The sequence below is a fragment of the Gobius niger genome (genome assembly GCF_951799975.1).
Source record: "Gobius niger genome assembly, chromosome: 17".
Taxonomy (NCBI): Eukaryota; Metazoa; Chordata; class Actinopteri; order Gobiiformes; family Gobiidae; genus Gobius; species Gobius niger.
Genome location: NC_136868.1, coordinates 18,009,947 through 18,032,439, shown reverse-complemented (window position 1 = coordinate 18,032,439; position 22,493 = coordinate 18,009,947). Strand labels below are relative to the sequence as shown.

At 41.1% G+C, this 22,493-nt stretch overlaps 2 protein-coding genes across 2 annotated transcripts in view; one reads left to right on the top strand and one right to left on the bottom strand.

Annotated features, from left to right (window-relative positions):
• Window positions 1-22,493, top strand: part of tle2b (TLE family member 2, transcriptional corepressor b) — a 245,645-nt gene that overhangs the window by 110,233 nt on the left and 112,919 nt on the right. The gene's annotated exons all lie outside the window — the stretch shown is intronic.
• On the bottom strand, window positions 532-21,438 carry plpp2b (phospholipid phosphatase 2b). The gene is made up of 6 exons (XM_079574604.1): window positions 21,002-21,438; window positions 6,084-6,235; window positions 5,168-5,430; window positions 4,954-5,011; window positions 3,296-3,472; window positions 532-2,674 (listed from the first exon to the last, which is right to left on the bottom strand). Exons 1-6 carry the CDS (start codon window positions 21,060-21,062, stop codon window positions 2,516-2,518), a joined length of 870 nt encoding a protein of 289 aa, XP_079430730.1. The 5' UTR covers window positions 21,063-21,438; the 3' UTR covers window positions 532-2,515.

The window sequence follows — 22,493 nt, the reverse complement described above, 5'->3', positions numbered from 1 at the left end:
CTGTTGAAACATTCATTGTTTCTGTTTTGGTTCAACACTCACAGCTTTCAGGTTTTTATCGTTAAACACTTCACCGGGCTACAACATATTCATAAAACCATTATGGCTTAAACACATTTAGGTCATGATGTCTGGGTTTTATTGAGTGTGTTTCTGAAGATCTGCATAATGTAACAAAGTCTCTTATTATGTGCATTTCTTCAGGGGACATAATGAATTATGAAGAGCCAGTGAATCAAGAAGAAAATTAATCTTAACAATTCCATTCAAAAATAAAGCTCATTAATCTTCTTTATCTGCAGTTGCTTTGACTATAAGAAGACACTGCGATCTGAAGTCTCTCGTGACAAACGTTGTTTTAAATGAGCAGTGACACGTTTTATTCCAGTATAAATGAATGTTCCAATCTTCAGCAGGTACACCAACAGCAGCACCTTCACTTTTGATCAGTCCTCTGCTGCTCCTGACAGATCACCTCAGCACCACTGAAGGGTGGGACAAATGGAACTATTAAGATGTTTCATTTATCACCACAAAAATGACGTTAACAAACGACAAAGACCAATGTTCTATTCTATTTTACAAGATATCCAATAATGTTTATTTAAAGATACACAATGCTCCAGACACACAGTCACACACAGAATCACACTGATACAAAAGTTGACACTAGTATGCTTAGGCACTCCAGTCCAACAAAGTTTCAACTTGGAGCCACGTCACTGCTCCTGAAGGACAGACTCTGGTCCCGGCTTCGGTTCGATGATTTAGATGTACTCTGAGGCATGGGGGGGCTCACACTCACCACAGCGCCACAAGGACTTCCAGCTGTTTTGTGTTAGAAATGTGTTTTCAATGTGCACAAGACCCCGGGGACCAAAGTTCATTATGGGATAACCGTGACCCCGCCCCGCCAAAGCACGCCGCCTTCCCCAGCCTCAGCAATCATTACCAGGTGAGACTGGGCTCCCTCTCGGGCCTATCAGGGCTGTGGTCTCTGTGGCCGTCTGCTCCAGGCTCCGCTGCTCCACTGTACAGGAAACACTCAGCACAAATGAGCCGCCAGTATCAGCACAGGAAGAGGCAGCTTTTGAAGTGGGACTGGTAGTATCTCCGGCTTTGGCAGTGTTACTCTTTATCATTACAAGAAGCTTTTAAAAGATCTGTCAAGCATCTGGCTTATGCTTTGAATACGAGAGCATTTTTGTGGTAGGCACTAAAGACTGAAAAAGCACATTCAGGCTGAGCCAAGTCTAATGCAAAGGTAAAATGAAACATACACATTCTCGCATATGCACCTCTGGAACATGGAGCATTGCTCGTAGCTTGAACAGGTTTTCTGGCTCATAGTGGCAAGCATCGGTGATTGCACATAAAAGCAACTCTGACATTCCCAACCAAGAAGCAGACCTTTTAATGTTTCAAATAAATTATTACCATTTTAAAATGGCAGTAGCGTCCTTCCTCAATTTAAAAATCGTCAAAAGAAAACATATTTAAAGAAAAGCAACAGTTATAATAATTACATTAGTGGTGTATGTTTGTGCATTAATGTTAAGCATGTGATAAACCACTGCAGTCCAAAGGGAAACAAAACTGATTGGACAAATATGGAAAGGTAACGTCTACTGTGGAATATGTACTTCAACAGCAAAACAAAACAAAAGCTAAAACTGTCATTAACATTGATCGCAATATATCCACAACATAACAGCTGTCATTATAACATACAAACCACTTTAAAAAGTCCATCAGTATTAGAGAGGATAACAGGGAGAAGCACAGAACCTGGCAGGAGCCCGGACTCATGTGAAATGATCTTTGGGAAAGGTTGTTTGTAGTGTATCAAAACCGTCCTCAATGGCAATAGTGGAATGCTTTTGTGGCTGCTTTAGGAGCTATAAGCGTTTAAAACTTTCTTCTACTGGGGACATGTAGAAGAAAACAGCCATTGTCACTGTGTAGGTGGTGCACAAAACTGAAAAGAGCTAACCTGAAAAAAATGTAAGACTACTTCTGGACACAAAAACTGAAAATTCAAATGCTTGGAGATTAAGCTATTGTGAAATGGACAGTTAATGTCAGTAAATGCATCTCAGCATTTAACAAAAACCAGCAGCAGCTGCAGGTGGAGTTCTGCAGCTGGACTCATGATGAAGGCTGTTGTGAGTCTGTGAGCTGTGTAACTCTCACACATAGTTGACCTATGGCATTCGAGAGGCCAGCTTCATTAATGGATTCTTTACCAACATTCAAATTAACACACACTTTACAACTTTAGATAAAAAACACAGCAATACACGTTCTCTTTGACAGGAACTGGACGTTCCTGTGCAGTCTGTCTCTTCTCCCAGTGAGTTCAGTGGTTTAAGAAGAGTGAGTGGTTGTTGTGAAGACTCAGACCAAGGAGCTGGAGTCACGATGGTAAAGAGCGCTCTGCATGTCCACACCGGGACCCTCCAGACAAATCACAGGTTATAGTGTGGTCAGCCTCCTGCTCCTGTGTCCGTCTGTCCTACACAGGACCAGAGTTGGGGTGGTAGTTGTAATGGTTGCCATGCTCTGAGTCTGCGATCTGCAGGCTGGGTTTCCTCTCGGGCTCCTCGCTCTCTGCTGTGTTCTGGGCGCAGCGGCGTGGAGGGCGTTTCTTGAAGAAGTCCGACACATAGCGCACCTGCAGAGAAGTTAATGAGGAGAGTGTTGGTCACTAGGCAGAGCAGTCTCAACATGTAAAGGATACAGAGGAGGTGAGGGTTGGAAAGAGTGATCACATATGTCTAAGAGTGAGAGGTCTAATTCTCTCGCTCACACACTTCTAAAGGGAACACACGGTGTGCAGCCCTAGGCTATAAAACAAGATGGCCAAGGGGGGCTGTAATTTCACCAAGGACTGTGAGGCCAAATGCTCAGACTCACTTTACTATTAATCATAGACGCGCAAATGGTTGGTCGCTCAAGAACGTCCATATGGAAGTGCTGACAGAGGTGGAAACCAAACAGGGAAGTGGTGGAACAATGCAGACTCCCACAAGACTGGACTGGACCTTTCCTGAGAGCTGCCAGAGCTGTGTGTGGCTTTCAATCAAATAACACTCTGCCACCCACCTGTCAACGTCCTGAGAACCTCTTACTGTATAAAACCGTTGAATCAGATATAAATTGCATGTGGACACTAACTGAATAAATATGGGAAAATGCTGCAAATCTTAACACATTGTAGCATTTCCTATTACAGAAACCATACAAAAATAGACACAATAAAAGTAGCAGTATATTGTCAGCCTTCGGTACCTACATTGAGCACAGCGACCAAAGCTCCTTGCAGGAGTCCCACCAGCACGTCGCTCCAGTGGTGTTTGTAATCAGAAACTCGGGTGTAGCCCACATACACCGCAAAGGCCACCAGGAAGAACTGGATGGTTGGTCGGAGAAGTCTGGCCCACTTAGCACACAGTCGGGCCTGTACATAAAGCTGCAGGGGCAAGCAGGCAATAAAACACATCAGGGTGGCAGAAGAAAGAATGACTCAAGAAAGGCAATTAAATCAAAAACATTGGATTCTGTTTGTACTGTCAACTTGGTAACAACCCACAAAATATGATACAAAGGTCAAAGTATATTTGCTTTGCAGAACCCGGTACTTTCTTGACTTTATAGGTACTGTGTCATACTCTTATGATTAGGAGGAGCCGAAATCAAAAGCGCATTAAAGATGCTGTGACTTAAAGCAGAACTAAGTAACTTATGCCCCTTGTGCATTTTGTTTGGCTGTGCATCGTTTAGCTATAAGCACAACTGCAGGTATTGTAGCATGTTGCATTTTTTTAAACATTAATTGTCCGTGAGAGTAAATATTACGCCGACAGAAAAGACAAAGGGAGAGAGGGATATTGTACATCCAATTACACAATGGGGATATTTTTTTTTATTACTTAAACTTGACTGCAAATTCTGTTTAAGTGGCGCTAGCCCACAGTTAGCTTTGCCGTTAGCCTGTTAGCTTCTTCTTCGGGATTCCATTAGTGACTATTGGTGACTCCCCCGTGGCAGGGAAGTTGCAATTGTAGTTTTCTGGCCAGAGACACCAGGGGGAGATGAAAGACCCCCAATCATCCCATTAATACTGGTAGAGGGACTAGGAAAAGGATTTATTATGTAAACTAGTTACTTAGTTCTTCTTTAAAGTGCAGTTGAAGAATGTAGTCAGCAAGAGTGAGATTTCTGTGAGACTTTCAGGTAGAGGATTTGAATATGATTCATGTGCATTTAGTATCTTTATATTAATGTTAACAGACAACTAACTAACTAACCTCTGCCATTCACTTAGTGCATGATAAGAGTGGAAAAGTGTCTGCCTTTGAGCACATAACTTCACTGCTGTTAGACGGACCATGGGCTACCTAAACACCACACAAGATCCCCATCTTTGGAGAAACTGGACAAGCCCTATAGCTAAAACAATTTGTTCATTTGCTCTGCTAAGAATCCACGTACAGTATAAAATCCTGTGTCTGTGGTCTTTTTGTAAAGCCTGATCCACGTCGGCCCGTTTATGCCCATTAAATGAAACAGCTCGAGACAGGGCTGCTTCTTTATTTGCGTCTTCCATCTTTGTGTCATGCCTGGCTTTGACTATAACGATGCACAGCCAAACAAAATGATGTAGGGCTGCAGACAGAAAAAAAGACCTTGACTAGGGAACAGGGTCGTTTTTCTTAGGAGTTCTGCATTTCCTTTTAAGTCCAAAGACATAAAATTGGCTCCTCCTGGTCAACAATCAAGTCTGGGTTACTTATTCAACTGCCTGATCCTGCACCAGCTCATCTGGGAACTATTATGGCAGCTTCATGCCTCTGAATATTTACATTGACATCACATGGAGACATTTCCAATATTTGCTCTACAAAAAGGTTATTATTTACACAGTTCGGTGTTTTTGTTTTCACAACTCACCGCCAAGAAGAGCATGCAGTACATGCCAAACGACGAATGGCCCGAGTAAAAGGACAAACTGGAGGGACAAGAAAACAAATGCAATCTGTTAAAGCAATTGTGGTGTCAGATTAAGGAATGTCTATGCTACTACCATGCTATTAGTTCACTCTAAGTAAAGTCCAACCACAGTATATGACTTTTTCTGTCATTATGAATATCATTCTAAAAGTACCTGGACTCTGTGACGTCCTGAGGTCTCCCGGTGCAGTTGGCTGCTTCTATGTAGGTGGTGCAGACCCTGGGTGCACACACTTTCATGAAGTTTGGCCTTGGGCGGCCAATAGTGTACTTGGCCAGGTCTGTGAGGGATTGACTTACAGCTCCTCCAAACAGAAAGGTCCCCACAACCTTATACAGAGCAGCTACGTACTGGTTGAAATCTGAATTTGAGTATATTCTCTCGCTGTAGACTAGAAAGGCTTCACCAGACGTAATCTAGGAAGAAGGGAAAAGAAGAGGCTATTATGGCCACACATTACAACAGTCAGTTACACAACACTCACTATAGTGTAAATAAACATGATTTCTTTTTTAATTTATCAACAAGTGCAAGCTGAAAAATAGCAGGTATTTGTGGCATGTAGCGCCGTATCTATCATTTGAAACAGCCAGTTTTACAGAATTTCAGGCCACAAATCTGACATGTAAATGAGAGAATCTTGTGTGGGGGAAAACATGTGTAAATGATTCTACTGCTGATCTACTTTTGCACATGCACTTCGTTTTGCACAGGTGCAAACACTTGGTAAATGACCCCCAATGTTTCTTAAAGGAGGACGGATGAGATCATTCCCACAAGAGCAATGTATTTACAGGTGGAGTCTATAGTGACGGGTTTTCCTTGCCCTCACTGCCAGGTATCTAATAGTTTGATTTGCATTTTCCATGGATAACCACATTTAAGCTCCATCATACTGCGATTAAGATAAAACTGATTTCACTCAGAAAACATGTAATGTAATGTAATGACATGTAAGAGTAGAGCAGCCAGACAATGTAATGCTTCTTCTGTCATCATTCAGAAGGACCAGCTTGTTGGTGGGTCAGTGATGGTCTGGAGAGGCCTATCCGTGGGGAGAAGGACTTACAATGATGACAGTGCAGGAGATGGTGACAGCAGCCAGCATGCCGTGAGTGATGGTGTCTGGTTCGAGGGGGTACTGGATGCTCTCATCGTCACAGTAGATGCGTCTGTGATATGGCTTGGACACAATGGTCATAACGATGAAGGGAAGTGCAGCTGGAAAACACAAAAAGTACAATAATATATTTTTTTAAAAAGCACGACTTTCTACGACTACAATGAGAAAGTTCCACGGCAACCCAGGTTATGACTTTCTTACAGGGCCGGCGCAGGGCATGGGCGACCCAAGCATCTGCTGGAGGGGCGTTGAATTGCACTTTAATTTTGTAACCACATGAGATCCATGTCCAAGCCATCTACAACATTTTTGAACTTCTGACCCTAAAGTTTGAACGGAAAGTAATAGAGACTCCGATGCCTCCGGAGATCTGTGTAATAACAGAGTGGACATTTGTAAATTCTCATCAAGCCTCTAATTAAACTGTTACATTTCAGGCACATTTCATAACTGCACATGATCCAATAAAAATACTAATAATTGCATCATAATAATAGTGAAATAATACACTGGGCTTGACCATATCCTAATAACTACCATAGAGTAAAAATCCACAGTTACCATGGAGAGCCGCCATGTTTGCAGTTGTTAGCATCCATAAGGTAACATTAGCTAAAAACAGTATAAAAAGTGGAGAAAAAAACATGAAAAATCTCCATTAGCAGCTGAGTCACTGCTGGTAAATACATCTAACTCACTGTGGTGTCCAAGAGTTTTATTGTGAATAAAAACTCCAGTATTTTACCTTTTAATATCTCCATTACTTTACAATTGCTGCTAATGCCATGATGCTTAGTGATATGACAAAAATCACAGTCCCAAGCTCTATAGAATTAACCGTACAAACGTGTTTTTTTCTTTGTGTTTTTCAGACATGACATAATTTCCTGAGATACTTTTCAGTGGAGGCTACAGAGTATCGTCTTGAACGGTCAGACTTTGAATGCTAACATTAAAGTGATGAAACAACCCACGGGGACAAAAATGTGGTGGTTGAACGTCAGAAATGCACAGCCAGGGATAACCAAAATAAACAGCACGAGTGTATTTAGACCCAGACGGGTACAAGCACGATGACTCACACATTACTGACAGACATAAGAGTCTAGACTTTTATGTGGCGAAGATGCAGAGTTTAAGGTCTAGTGCAGACCTGAAAGATGTGGTGAAACTGGAAGATGGACTGACCACACAAAGTTATCTGGGTGCAAATAAGTCATCAAAAAGTTAAACTGTTTTGATATGAAAGATATAAACTGCACTCCCATTCGAGCATCAAACATTCTTGTTACCTGAAAAGCCACATATTCACTACAATTGCAATCAGAGTAAATTCTGTGCATCATTCCTACCAAAACAAGCGTCATGTTCAGGAAATGATAACTCAACATCCAAACCTTTCCTTCAATGTGATGGAGTTGCACTTGCTTCGTCGTAGAGTGTTTGCTCATTGGTCTAAGGACTGGGAGTTCTATCAACGGCTCTCAAATGGGCATATTTCCAATGAGCCCTTGTGCAAGACACTTCACCTACTCTATGATGCTTTATCAGTGGTTTAGAAAAAGAGAAGTACCGTAGGCCTGAACATTAATTAAGATTTGATTTGGGGACAGGAGAGAACTAGGAGAGGGTCCCTTTTAGCAGTGTGACAATATATCAATTTGCTGATATATCGCGGTATTCCTCAATGAGGCAGCAGTGCTCCACTTTTTCACAGTCAATAGAGGCCAATAATGATCAAGAATTCAGTCAGGACAGCAGGGGGCAGCACCACAGTATTAAGCCCTTGGACTAAACACTGCCACACAAATAAATTACTTTTAGTGATAGTTTTTATATTTATATATAAGATTAATTTGGGGTTGATTTATTCCTTTTGAAGTAGCACTGTGGTTTATTTAAATGTAAATGAAGTCACTGATAGATCTATAGACCCATTTTCAGTGTGTAAGTCAGGGATCATTTATAGACAGCACATGAAAAGAAATGTAAATGATGAATAATATGCAGTATGTTCAAATAAAAGCCAAAAGTAGCAATATATCAATATATCGATTATCGTAGTATAGCTGTATTGTGAGATAATCATTATCGTAAGCCATGTATCGCGCATTGTATCGAATCGCGGGGAACCTAGAGGTTCCCCACCCCTAGTCCCTTTGAGTGTGGGCCTGCTTTCGGGTTGGGTACTCAATTCAATTCAATTCAACTTCATCACGGACTCGAGGTCCAAAGAGACCAAGGGACACAATAAAACCAATAACAACTCATCTGGAAAACCACAAAAAACAACATCTTTGTATAAATCAATAAGTGGCACAAACCGGTCAACTCAAAACCCTGGTACACTTTTTCCCCTTCACTTTACACTTTTAGAGTTTTGAAAAATCCACAAAAATGCACTTCCTCTCCACCCTGATTCTACTTTGGTTGCAGTGTGTCTTGGGCCCACTTCAGTGCCACGCAGTCACATAAAAATGTCAGGAAAGCAGCACTCCGGGCTCACCACTGGTATTATGTTTCTGTGTAAATGATTGGTGCGCCGCTCCCATTCTCTCCGAGCTGGAGCTGACATAATTTCAGAAGAGTTTCCAGCAAAAACTGACTGATGAGAGGGAAAGAATCTACACCGACGAAGACCGAGACTGAAGGAAAATATACAAGAGGATGTGGATCAAGATTCGGTGGAATTCTAACCCCACCCAGGTGAATGACAGCACAATGTACAGCGTACGAATGGAGCCACGACAGAACTAAGCCTATAGGCCAGCACGTAAGCCAGCCTGAAAAATATTTTGAATGAACAAGTAAGCGATTTGATCACTATTGCAACCTGAATGAATTTTAAGTTTTTCACCATTAAAGAGGGAGGATCATGGTTGTATAGCCAGCCTTGTCTTAAATGATTAAGTTAGAGGGCACTACAAGGACAATGGGCATCCTATGGGCTCAATGAGGAAGAGACATCAGTACAGGAGAATAAACAATAGTGACTTCTTGCCACACGCAAAAAACCTGGGTGAACTTTGGTGAACAAAAATAAGAAATACACATAAGAAACAAACTCCTCTGACAGTATTTTCCGTATCTTGTAATGTTTAGATGCAAGTCCCAGGCCTAAAACTGGGGAGGGGAGAAGGTCTATCTCGTGGAACCATTGTCAGTGGGTCGAAAGCCTTTCCCAGAAAATATTTGTTTTACTATTTATGTACAGAAAAAGTGTAGAATCACTACTTGAATCTGTTAAAATTACTGTTATCGGGTTGTTTTTTAATCATAATTTCAACCTTTCTTTCCTTATTTAATGTTTATTCAACACATTCATTTAAAAGTTTTAGTCATATTTGGGTCACGGCTTGTCATCAAAAGTGGGTGATTGTGAGTCTGGACGCCGCACCAGTAAGAGTCAGTAGAATGTGAAATATCTGCATTTTCCTCATAATGATCTGAAACAGTATCTTTACTTCATCCACAGTGGCAAAAACAGAAATCTTATTCCCATGTTACATCAGGTACATATTCTCTCAAATGATGATGCTCCTGGACGTCTTTAAAAGTTGCATCATGAATGAACTGAAACCCCCCCAAAACAATACCAAAGTATCAATACATTTGATGCCACTGGTTACTTTTTCAGACTCTGCACCATACTGAGGAAATCTATACCTAGCAATACAAATAAAAAGGTGAGGTTATTCTCATTTTAGGCCTAGTTTATATGGCCACAAAAACAATGTGACATTAATATGTTGCGCTCAACTCTTTCTGCTAAGATGCTCCACAAGCTAAAAATGGCAAAATTTGGAACTTTTATGTACATGGCTTTTAAAATGTGCAACAATAGGATTAATACATGGAAGAAAAAGCAGTAGTTGTGAAAGAATGTAATTGGTATCAATATTAGCCATCGAAGCGATTCAAGAGTGAAACAGCTGGTGTCACATGTCACGAGCAGAGCCAGCAGCCTTTCCTCTGATGATAGTGGTAACAGGCAACACAGTTTAAGTCCACTATCATATACGTTACAAATGTTTGATAAAAAGTGGTGAACTATTTTCTGCACCCTTATCCGTTTGTGAGCCAGAGCAGCTGATCACCAGATGCTTGTCCGTGGCACCTTCACATGATGAGCCTCTGACCATGTGACCATTGATGCATTTACTGAGCTTTTACACAATTAGTGCAGACTTGGGTTTGTGTTTGTGGTTTTTCATTTCATTCTCTCCAAAGAACACACTGGACTTCCATGTTTTGCATCTGCTTCCTGCTTCTTGCTGAGACAAAAAACAGTGACACACAAAAATGAGCTGCTCCATACGAGTGTACAACAATGTCACGTAACATTGCCCACTGACCAATTTAAAATCCATGTGTAAATGTAGAGAAATTGTTCTAACCACAATCTAAGCTATTGCTGTGGGGATTTGAAAAGGTCAGGTATTTTGCCAGTTCTCTGGCAGTAACAACATATGGTTTGGAGTTTTAAGAATAAAAGTGTTTTTTTTTTCTGTGTGTGTGTTAAATGGTGCTGTCGTGGAAAGAATAGTACATTCAAAAAGTCTATCTTGGGTGTTCATGAATAATTAACAACGATGGAATATCTTTAATATTGCTTTATATAAAAATGAATGACCAACATGATTTAAAAATAAAAAATATATATAATTGGGAAAAAGTGATTTATTGATTGCCGTAACATGTCGAGTCCAAAGTCATTTCCACAAACTCACCAAGTACAAGTGTTTTCCTCACTCCTCACTGAACGTTTATATAAAGTGAAACTCGAAGTGTTGTAGAGAAACCAAGAAGCTGTACAGCATTCATAGTTATGACACAATCATTTTAAATACTTATTACATCCTAATTTCCTCGATCTGGATGTGAAATGTACCCTCTCTGTCGAATACAGTGATTTAAAAACATAATATTATCAGAGACTTTGCATTGCTTGATGTCAAAACATACCATCCATTTTGACGCTGTGGTGGCTGGATCCACAATTACAGCAGAGGGACATGGGGGCTTAAGTCTGTTTCCACTCCACGTATGACATCAGCCTCAAACTCTGCTGCAACGTGGAGCGTTTAGTACAATAACAGCTCAATGTTTAGAAGAAAAACAAACAAACTGGAAAAGAAAACAGGGCTAAAGGAAACATTGATGGAAGACATAATGGTAGAACAAGCCATTCCATAAGATTAAGTATGTTTGTGGACATGGAGCGCCAGGGTAAATGCTACTTCTGATTCCCATACAGCAAGTTCAATGAGGCATGACAATGAACCAAAACACGTATGTAACAAAACATCATAAAATCATGAACAAACACAGGAGAAGACGACATATTACATATTAGCTTTATCTAATTTTATCACAATGTACGAACAATAACAACAACAACAGTTTGGTAATTGAAATGTAGTATGATAGTGCTTTGATTTAGTTTCTTTAAAGGGGGGGTATTATGCAAAATCGACTTTTTCAAGCTTTACATCATGTTATGATGTCATTCCCTCATTAAAAACATGCCTGAAGTGTTGCCTTGGCACATTCACGTATTTTTGAGTAATCTGTAAAAACTCTGATGGCAGCCATTTTAGGGATAGGTTTGCCTGAGTCCTCCTAGGAACGCCCCCACCTCCTGGAGACGCCTCCGAGCTTTCGTCACCAGCCGAGTAACCAACCACTGCTCCTCAGCAGAACCCCCTCCCCACTGATGCCACAGACAGCATGTGGAGGGGGCGTGTCGGAGAGGGTCAGAGGTTCTTAAAGAGACAGAGGCCTATTTCAAGCCATTCGCTACAGCCATTTTGTGAGAGACATTTTATACAAGACAGTTATTCTAATTTACTGCATTTACAGACCAACAGAGGTTTCGTCATCATTGTAGTGTGCTATAGACTGGTGCCATGTGATTGAAAAAAGCATAATACCCCCTCTTTAAAACCATAAAAAATCTGACTGTCTTCTTTTTTATTGAAAGAGAGGACAGGTATGCTGTTTGAAAGAAAAAAAAAGACTTCCAGAAGACTGAATCAAGATAGCGCTAATTCCATAATGTTAGGCTAATGAATAAAGTCAGCAGATTACCCGGTGCTTCGTGAGTGGTTTGAGAAATGCTTGTGGATAAACAGTGGCTCCTGAAGAGCAGACAGACAGACACAGAGCAGAGGCAGAAATAGCCCCTCGGTAGACAAACTGGGTCTGCACAAGACCACGAGACAAGCCCGCTGCCCGAGTCGACTGCTCCGGGCCCAAACCCACAATGCTGTTTGACTAGAGCTAAACTCGGAGCACCACGTTACACTGCGCTGCATTTGTTACAACCCGCTGGATGCAGGAAGGAAATGCATACAGCACTAGAGGGACAACTTACTGCTCATGTGGATTGTGACTGAGAGGGTATAGCTCTCCAAAGAAAGTCAAGTCCCTCAAATACCCCCAACATACAGAGAAGTTATTCGGCAACATCATTCTTCAAATTATTTGCCTTTCCACTACAACTTAAAGCAAAACTAATCTGAGAAACCAAGCACCATCTTTAAAACAAACTTAAAATGAATTGTAATAATGCCATTTTAATCATGACATTGACCTGGAACCTGTCAATGAGTGCTTGAACCTTTTACTTTTTTTTTTTACTGTAAATGGAAAAATAGGAGCTGTCCTCACGAACTTGATTCTCAAACATCCTCTGCTGACAAAACAGCAGTGTACTGTATGAAGCTTCCTCATTCCTTTCACCACTACTCTCTCCCATTTTCCAACTTTTTCCATTACAGTCTGCTCTTCCCAAACAAAGTCATTCATTCAAGCTCCAGTCTGTCATTCTCATCACAGCGTCATCCCACACATTTCTCCTTTTGTAAATATAGATGCCTTAACGATGAGCAGCTTTATTTAGCCAAGACACATGCAATTATACAGAAGCATACAGCCCACACCACAATCACACACTAGGGTTGAAAACATTCGCTCTGTCTGGCCGCGCATGTCCTTGGCCCCTTTCTAACTATTTCGGCAACTAGGCGTATCGCACTAGATTAACTTAGAGTTCAAAACATGAAAATTAACATCCATTTTTTATGCACATTTGGACAAGTATCTTCAGTGAAGGTTCTTGAGTCATCTTCCATACTCTGTAGCTGAAGTGTCGAACGTTTCGCCTCTAGAAAGATGAAAGATGAGATCGAAGTCTTTCTCCAGTGTACAGAAATCTCTTGCGGCCCATACGTCGAGGGCCCTGTCATGTTAATCAGGCTGAAACTCAGCCCAGGACAAATCAATAGGCCGGTGAGATTAGGGTTGTTAAGACTGAGGGGTGATTTAGGTCGTTAGGACTTTCAATGACTTATAAATACAAAGAAGTTTACCTACAGGTGAGAATAGCTGTTAGAGGGGAGGGACTAAGCAAAACTCCTCCCTGTGGTCTATATATGGTCTGCAGGCTGAGCTGAGCCTGACGAAGCCTTTTGGATAAGAGGGGGAATGTTCAACACTTCAACTACAGAGTACAGAAGATGACTCAAGAACTTTCATCGAAGATGAACAACGCCTGTACGACTGAGAGCCTACACAGACATTTGTACAAGTAGGAAACCTTCAACCTCCTGCAGTTCAACCGAAAGAGCTGTAGAGGTTGAATAATGGACTTATATCTATTAACCCTTTTATGAAATTGTGATCAAATCTGTGCTGATTGCAATTATGGGGTAGTGGCTTTTAAATGAACAGGTCCTGTGATAGCAACAGCTGATTTTCTGGACTTTGACTCATCCTTGAACCAGTGCCTCAAAGCAACCTGCCAGGAGTGGGCGACCATGAGGACCCATCTCCAGATCTTCAGCCAAGATCTTGCTCATGAATACCAGCTGGAAGTTTTATCCTACTGTGCATGTCTTAGGTTTAAATTGAAATCCCCAGAGGGAGAACATGCAAACAGAAACATGGAAAAAGAAAGACCCCGTTTGGCCCGAGAATCAAACCCCCGACCCTCTTGATGTGCGATTGGCAACAGCAATCACTTTGCCATTGTGCCGCCTAAATAGTAAATGGATTTATAATGGTGCTATGAACACACATATGAAAACATGAATTTGGATTTGAAATGTCTCATGATGGTTGGATGAAAAAAATCTAATCAAAAGATAAGCAGAAAAAATACATGAGGTATAAAAAAAAATATATATATATATATAGTCTAGTGTTTAATTAAAATGTGTTTCATTTCTTATTGCCAGTCGTCTATGGGTTCAAACACTAGGATTATCATGCTTCAGGGATTAACTTTAATATAATAGTATAATATAATGGTCTTTAATATAATTGTTTATACTATATCACGAGAGGCCTTTTTGCAATCATCAATCATGCCTCATCTCATCAGGGCAGTTATAGAAGTAACCGCCACTAGTTGTTGTAGCGGCCCACACATACTTAGTCTTTAACCCTGCAGCACCTGTGCGTGTAATGATTGTGCTGGATGGTAAAAACACACACAGGCGGCATATTTGTGTGGCGTGTAAAGCCGTGTGAACGTCTGTGAATGTGTGAAGGTGTAAGTCGTGGCCCAGAGGTGCCCTGGTCACTCTCAAACTTTCCTGTGGGGTCACACTTGGAGCAGCTCAACCCACTTCTAATTTCTTCCACTTTCTGACATGTTTTCCAGCTTCCAGAAAATCATTTTGCATGTTATTTAATTTCAGAGGTGTAGCCCTCCCTCATATGAGAAATGAACAATATTCTGTTCTTTTGCAAGTTGACCCCAAGACTGACACGCAATGAGATTTATAGTTGTAGTAGAGGTTTCCAACGTCACCAACTGGGTTTTATAAGTTGAGGACGTCACCAGCTCAAACAACCCAGTCCAGTGGAAAAAACTTACACTTAAACCTACAATGATGAAAACCATCCCCTTCCCACTTAGTTGTTTGCACATGATCCTGACTATTAAGCACCCCGAGTGTTTCTTGAGAGCTGATGTAACAAGTGAATTTCTCAACTGTGAGATCAAAAAAGGAAAGGCTTATCTTATTAAGATAAAGGAAATAACTCCTGGATGACTGACATCTGACATGAGACAGTGGGTGCTTGTGTGTTTGCATATCCAGTTTATTAAATTTCATTTATCTTTTTACTTATCATTGTTCAAAGCCAGTGACAAATGAACAAGTGTCTGTTTTTATGGAATTTATCAAAACAATTTAGAAACATTTTTTTTTTAGGTCATACAACATTGGAGGCAGCGTCTGCATTCTCGGTGTCGTTGCACTTTCTGACTCAACTTATTTGCATAAAATTAGCAAAAAGTCCAGTTAGAGCAGTTTAGTGGAGCAGAGCCTTGGAGCTAAATGTAAATGTCACATCCAACCAGAGAGCTTGTTCTGAGAGGCTTCTGAGGCGTATTCCAATCTGCTCAAAAGTGTTAAAGGGACATACGTGTAAAAACTAAGTACAGTATTTTCCTCCACTACATGATCCAGCAACGTTCCAATGTGTAGAATGAACTCAGACCTATTCACCATAACTGCCTCGAAAATCCTGCACTGTCACTCAAAAAGTAGTTACTTCGGATAAGAAGTGCCGTAATGCACGAGCTTAAATATAGAACCTGCAGTAACGCGTAAGACCTGAGGTGGCAGCAGTGAGTATAACAAGGACCAACTTGCATCTAGTCCCTTTAAACTCAAAGTTACCATCTTTCCCAAAGTCCATTCTTTTGTCAATAGAAAATACAAAATACATTTGTATTAAGTCTCTTTTAAACAACAAGGATTGCCATCACACATGACAGAACTGTTTCCATATGATCATACGTGTGTGAGGGTGCATGATGAGTTATTTAAAAAAAAAAGGACTATAACTACAACTGAATTTAAAGGAATAGTTCACTGTTTTTGCATAGTGAGATATGTTCTTACCTTAGCTTAGATGAGTTGATGCGTACTTGGTCTTTACTGTGCGGGCGTCGAAGTGCTACTAAGGTATTATTACTCCTTACAATATAGTACCCCTTTTTATCCGCTTAGAAAATAGGCATGTTTACTATGCTTGGATTGTGTAACCGCTCATGTAACCGCATTTAAACAAGGAAAAGTGGAGGAGGTTGGTCGTTTCTAACTTCACCCCCGTTTGGTCCCGTAGAGGAGAGAAGGAGAGGCTAATGCTAACAACAGGTTTGGTGTTTATGCGTGACTGAGAGCTCGCGTAAAGACCAGACAGGTACGCATCAACTCGCCTAAGCTCAGGTAAGAACATATCTCAGTATGGAAAAACGGCGGCCTGTTCCTTTAAGCTTTGTATGAGGACATAAGGACATAATTATTGTGTGTGAAGACTAGAGGCCATTCCTCATTTGAAAGAAGTTCCTGAGCAGTCACTGAGCTTAAACTACTGGAGGCCGGCACTAGCACTAAATAAGACTGAGCTGGGATTAGGTTTTCCTAACTGGATATCGGCTTACAATCTGGCAACCATAAGTATAGCACTCATGCTGCTTTTTTATTGGATAATTGTCTTGAGAACCAAAACAACAACATGTAAACATACAAAACTTTTTACCATGTAAATGTTTTTGTAAGTGTGAATGAATCTACCTGACAATTATCATTTAATTTCATGTTTATGAAATACAGTATCTACTAAAAACTGCACATCCTACCTGTAAAAAAAATCAGTGGTTGATCTAAAAAAAAAAAAAAAAACTGTAACCAGTAGTATGCAGGTCTTGGAATCATGTTAAAGACTCAAACCCAAATCATCAAGACTTATAGTAATCAGAATGAGAAAAGATCTTTAAAGGGACGTAACAAAACAGAGTGACTGTCTCCGCCACAGCCACACTGAGTCATGTGGAAGGTATGTGCTGAGCCTACAAGCGGCACCGGCCTTGGCCTCTGGAATTCTAATTCACAAGAGAAACGCCCGACTTCACCAGTCACACCAAATCCTACTGCCGCCACGACCCATTCTTTATTTCTAATCCCACCGTTTCATCGCATCCATCATTCACGCATGCTTAGCTCCAAGCGGGGCAGAAGGAGAGGGGCAGCAAGAGAGGTCAGTAAAATCTGGGGCAGGAATCAAACAGTGTGGATGTGGATCAAAGAGGCCACACAGGTTTCAGCCTAATGGAAAATGTCTGGAGCTTAAATTTCCCATTTGTGGCAAATTGACTTTTTGGAGCAGTCACCTCCTCTAAGATGGACATGGTTGATTTTCAAAATAGTGTTGAGTGATAGGATCCTTCAGACCCTGCGCCAATCTGCCACATCTGAGTGATTGATACACTGTGATTCAGGCCTTTTCAGTGTCTAATATTTCTTTATTTGATTGGGACATAGACAAACTGAAACAGAAGTCTGATGCATCATAGTGCTTATGGCGGAAGCTCATTTGCAGCACTTTTATAAACAGTTCAAAGTACAAAACATGCCTCACTTCTGCCAGTCTACCCCATAACGAAAACACAACAGCGATTTGAAGATGCAATATAGTGTAAATCATTACGGTATTATTATTATTATTATTGTGCTGCAAACAAATATTGCACATTTTGAAGATGATAGACAATATTAAGAATAACATTGAGTTCAGGGAAGTCAAGAATAACATTGAATGACAATCCCAATATAAAGTTAAAGTACAGTCAAACTCAGTCTAATAAAGACATGTTATAGAAGTTACTTGTAAAACAACATGGTGCTTTCCTAATCCATACAGCCTACGATTGCCAGATGAAAGAAACAAATGTATTTTGCTATAGGGCTGTTTACAATGAGACTGTGTGCTGTGGGAGATTTGTGCAAGCCGTTTCCAGGATAGAGCTCTCTGGAGGAAAACCATCCCCATCAAACATCCCCAGGGTCCTGTGAGAACAACAGACAACCAGCCTTCCCACATCGGCCACTGCTCACGTCACACTCTAAATGCAGAAAACCTCAAAGCACATTATTGACAGAGATTCATTTGTAAAAATATAAACCCAAATCTAAAAGCTTCTTGAAAAAAAGCAGAAAAAACGAGACATAAATGATGATGAATACGCAGGGAAAAAAAGCATCAAAAAAAGGAATGAAAAAGCAACAAAAACAAGGCAAAAATGCAATGAGCCGTTACTCTGGCAAGGAAGTCTGTAGATTTGGGTAAAGCTGAACTGGAGAAAACGTGCTTGGTTAAGGCGGGGGTTAAGAGGTTAATATATATTTGAAAGGGGGGTATTATGCAAAATCGACTTTCCATCATGTTATTATGTCATTCCCTCATTAAAAACATGCCTGAAGTGTTGTCTTGGCACATTCACGTATTTTTGAGTAATCTGTAAAAACTCTGATGGCAGCCATTTTAGGGATAGGTTTGCCTGAGTCCTCCTAGGAACGCCCCCACCTCCTGGAGACGCCTCCGAGCTTTCGTCACCAGCCGAGTAACCAACCACTGCTCCTCAGCAGAGCCCCCTCCCCGCTGATGCCACAGACAGCGTGTGGAGGGGGCGTGTCGGAAAGGGTCAGAGGTTCTCAAAGAGACAGAGGCCTATTTCAAGACATTCGCTACAGCCATTTTGCGAGAGCAATTTTATACAAGGCAGTTATTCTAATTTACTGCATTTACAGACCAACAGAAGGTTTATAAGGTCTATAGCACACTACATTAGTGTGCTATAGACTGGTGCTATGTGATTGACAAAAGCATAATACCCCCTCTTTAAAAATAAATCACTAAAAGACCATGTGGCTCAAAAGGCGACCCGGACTCTAGAGTATAGTTATGTGGATGAAGTTTTATTATTGCAGATTTGTTCTTATCCCAAAGCTGCCCAAACATGGAATTCTGAACCTCTACATGTTCATAATGTACCCGGACATTATGAACCTGCACAATGACTTCCCAAAAAGATTCTCACATACCTTGAGCCTTTAACTTACTCCAATTAATTAGAAAAAGATATGTGTTATATTAATAATCAAACACTACACCAGTAAATCCTCGTACTACCCCTGGTTAAGAGTCACTGATCAAACAAAAATGAATGACCAGGTTCTTCCCTGATGCACAGGCATATTCCAACACGACAATGCCACAACAGAGTCCAGATCGTAACCCTTATTGCAAATCTTTGGGATGTGCTGGAGAAGGCTATAGTTTGCACAGTGGTCACGCTCTACCATCATCATACAACACTGGATATTATGACACTGCAGAAGCTTATTGAAACAATGCCACAGTGAATACATGCTGCAATCAACGCTAAAGGAGGTCCAACTAAATATTACAACAGTACCACAGGCAACATTTACATTGAATTTCTCAACCATCTGAATGTATCAAGGGTTGGGACCTGCACTTGAGTCTGTAGCTATGGGTTGCGTCGAAAGAACGCCGCTCACATTCAACACCACTACAATGAAAGAGAGAGCTCATTTGGATCACTGAGGAATTTCATGATTTATTATGTTGCTTCTCTGCAAAGTGGCGAGGCGTAGTAAAACAGGTTTGTCACCGGGATTTCATTACAACAACAAACACACACTGATCCATCAGCATGAGCACAAGACTACCTGATGATCTAAATGAAGCGTGTACTACATCACTCAGGGCTCAATATCATTCACATAGATGAAGGCGCATGTTTTTGGTTGATCGGAAAACCGCTGAACCGATTAAACTCACAGACAGTGGATGAAACTCACACAGATTCACTTATGCTAAGTTCTGTCAGGCAGGTACACAAACCACTCGGCAATTGTGCAGCTTGGTGACTCAACTTTTGACTACAAACACAAACTAGTGTAAGAAGCACAGTACACTGTCAGCCAACACCCATTGTTTTGTCTTAACTACTTGAAGGAGGAAGGCATTTATAAAAAGCACCTGCTTAAGAAACCACTCTAAGTATAGTGTAGGCCACCAATAAATGGCTCATGATTTTAAATAGTCCATAACTTGATGCCGCCTGGAAGTGCGTTTTCCTGTCATCTGACGCGGAGCATAATGACAAGCTTGGATGTGGTGTGATTACAAGTCTGAGCTGACCTCACATAAGCATGGGGCAGACCTGATAATAATGAGTGTGGGCAAACGTGGGTGGCACAGGGAGAGGGTGAGGCCCGTGGAGCCCTAGAAATCCAGAGAGCAAAAAACCCAACACAGACCAAAGCCAAGTTCAGTCCCTGTCTGATCACCAAGCTGATAAAATTAGCATAAACGATGCATGGGCAAGCAAATATGAATATGAAGCATCCTCTCCAGTAACTTTCGTGAATTCTAGCTTGGACAACACTGTATTAGTATTACCACCATCTGGATCATTGTCAACTTTATTTATATAGCACATTTAAATAGATAGAATAGATAGAAGCCACGAGCCTGTGTGCTAAAGCTTAATTTCAGCTGGAATAAAATCAATATTCTGCCGGAAAAACTCAAAACAAATCATATACAGTGCCTACTGAAAGGTTTGACGGGAGACAAAATACTGAAATAGGCAAAAGAAATGGAGAAGCACAGATTTTCATAAACAAACAGACAGCTTCCTGACATGTGCAAAATTCAGCAAAGGCATGGGAAACAGACGCGGTTTTGCAGAAAGAAAAGCGACCTACTAGGAACTCTAATGGTTGTCCGTTTTGCCTAACATTGCACATAACAGTCTGACAGTGTTGGTCGTTGAGTTTTGAAGAGCCAAGTTCTCATTTGGCACAGTGGCAGAACTTTACGCACAGGCAAACGAATATGGCACAGGGAGCGAAGTCCTGTCGCCAGTGTCAGTTGGTTGAGAGACTTGTCACACCTTATATACACGACATGTTCCTCTGCAAAGTGCTGAATACTGCACTGTGAGTGCGAAATGTACCTTTGCCACAACTTACCCACAAAAACGCACAGGACGTCCACGACCACGTACAGCTTTTTCTTTCCCAACTCCTTCATCTTCTTTTTTGCGTGACGAGACCCTTCAAAGAATAGAATAAATCTGCAAAAAGCTTCTTGTTGTGCCTTCCATTGACGCACTGGTGTTTTTGGAATAAAGAGGTGTAGGCTATGCAAACAAGTTGACAACCTGCCTTGCCAGTTCTTCTCCTTCCGGGATTCTCCACGCAGCTACCTGTGCTGAAATCCAGGACAGCGCAGCAGCAGGAGGGGACTTTCTCCACAACGAGTCGGTGAAAAAATATCCCTGTTTTTACGCACACATCCAGATAATTGAAAGTGGACAGATCCTCAGACTACACGGCGCTCACGGGAACCAACCTCTCTCTCTCTCTCTCTCTCTCTCTCTCTCTCTCTCTCTCTCTCTCTCTCTCTCTCTCTCTCTCTCTCTCTCTCTCTCTCTCTCTCTCTCTCTCTCTCTCTCTCTCTCTCTCTCTCTCTCTCGTTCAGTGCCGCAGCACCTCCTCCCGACTTCCTAGTGTGGAGCCTTAGAATTCCCTGCCTACTTCTCTGTCAAAAACGTAGCATTCTCGGGATGAAAACCAGGGGGAGTTTGAGGTAAATCGCTATAATCGCATATACTTTACTGTTACTACACCTGGTCACACGGAGGAAAGCGTGTTTTTTTTTTAGTTTTCAGTGGCGCGTCCAGGCAATTTTCACTGGGGTGGCCCAGGAGTGGCACTTGACTTTGGGGTAGCACGAGGACAGTTATATTTTCCGTTATTTATAACATTTTAACTTTAAAGCAATACACAATTAAAGTGATAAGGGGCGGGGCGCTCTGAGAAAACATTTCCCCTAATATTCTTACTCATGTTAGGCCCCCCCTAGAAACGCCCCTGGTAGTTTTCACGATAGGAATGGCTCTGTTGGATATTCGCCTTTAATTAAGTGCTTACATAGAGCCCCTTAATAATATACAGTGGCGCGGTCTCTAGATTGATTTTTAAAAACTATTTTAACAGTCACGTTACATCTGTCACCTACAGTGCTGCTCTAGAGACCTCTAGCGGCAGCACGCTCGCACCGCAGACACAAGAAAAAAACACACAAAAACTATGAATATAAAACATTTTCAGATTTCCAGCAGAGCAATTAATTAGTAAAATAGTCACGTTTTTCAGTCTATGAACTGACAGTCAAGTGTCACAAGGCGGCACCAAAGATCTGAATATGGCCACAAAATACTCAGCGCCAGTACTGCATGAGAAACATATATGATGAAAACTATTATTTATTGTTTTCTAAATAAAAGCTAAGAGACAGTTCTTCCAAATTGCAGAAAAGTGTGTCTTGCCTTCTGGGATAATTTTATATCCCAGAAGCTTTAATGCTGGCAATAAAAAATAATTTTATTCTGTTTTTCTTCTACTTGCTTAGTATCAAATGTAATCAAATCTATCTTGTGGCAAAGGGCCAAACTGGAGT

Bases quoted from the DNA above. Each gene is read 5' to 3' on its own strand.
- plpp2b (XM_079574604.1), bottom strand. From the start codon at position 21,062: ATGAAGGAGTTGGGAAAGAAAAAGCTGTACGTGGTCGTGGACGTCCTG. The intron at 5,012-5,167 runs GTACTTTTAGAA...TTGTCCCTCCAG, and splicing joins CAGGACGTCACAGAGTCCAG to TTTGTCCTTTTACTCGGGCC. The intron at 2,675-3,295 runs GTAGGTACCGAA...ACTTCTCTGCAG, and splicing joins CTTTGGTCGCTGTGCTCAAT to GTGCGCTATGTGTCGGACTT.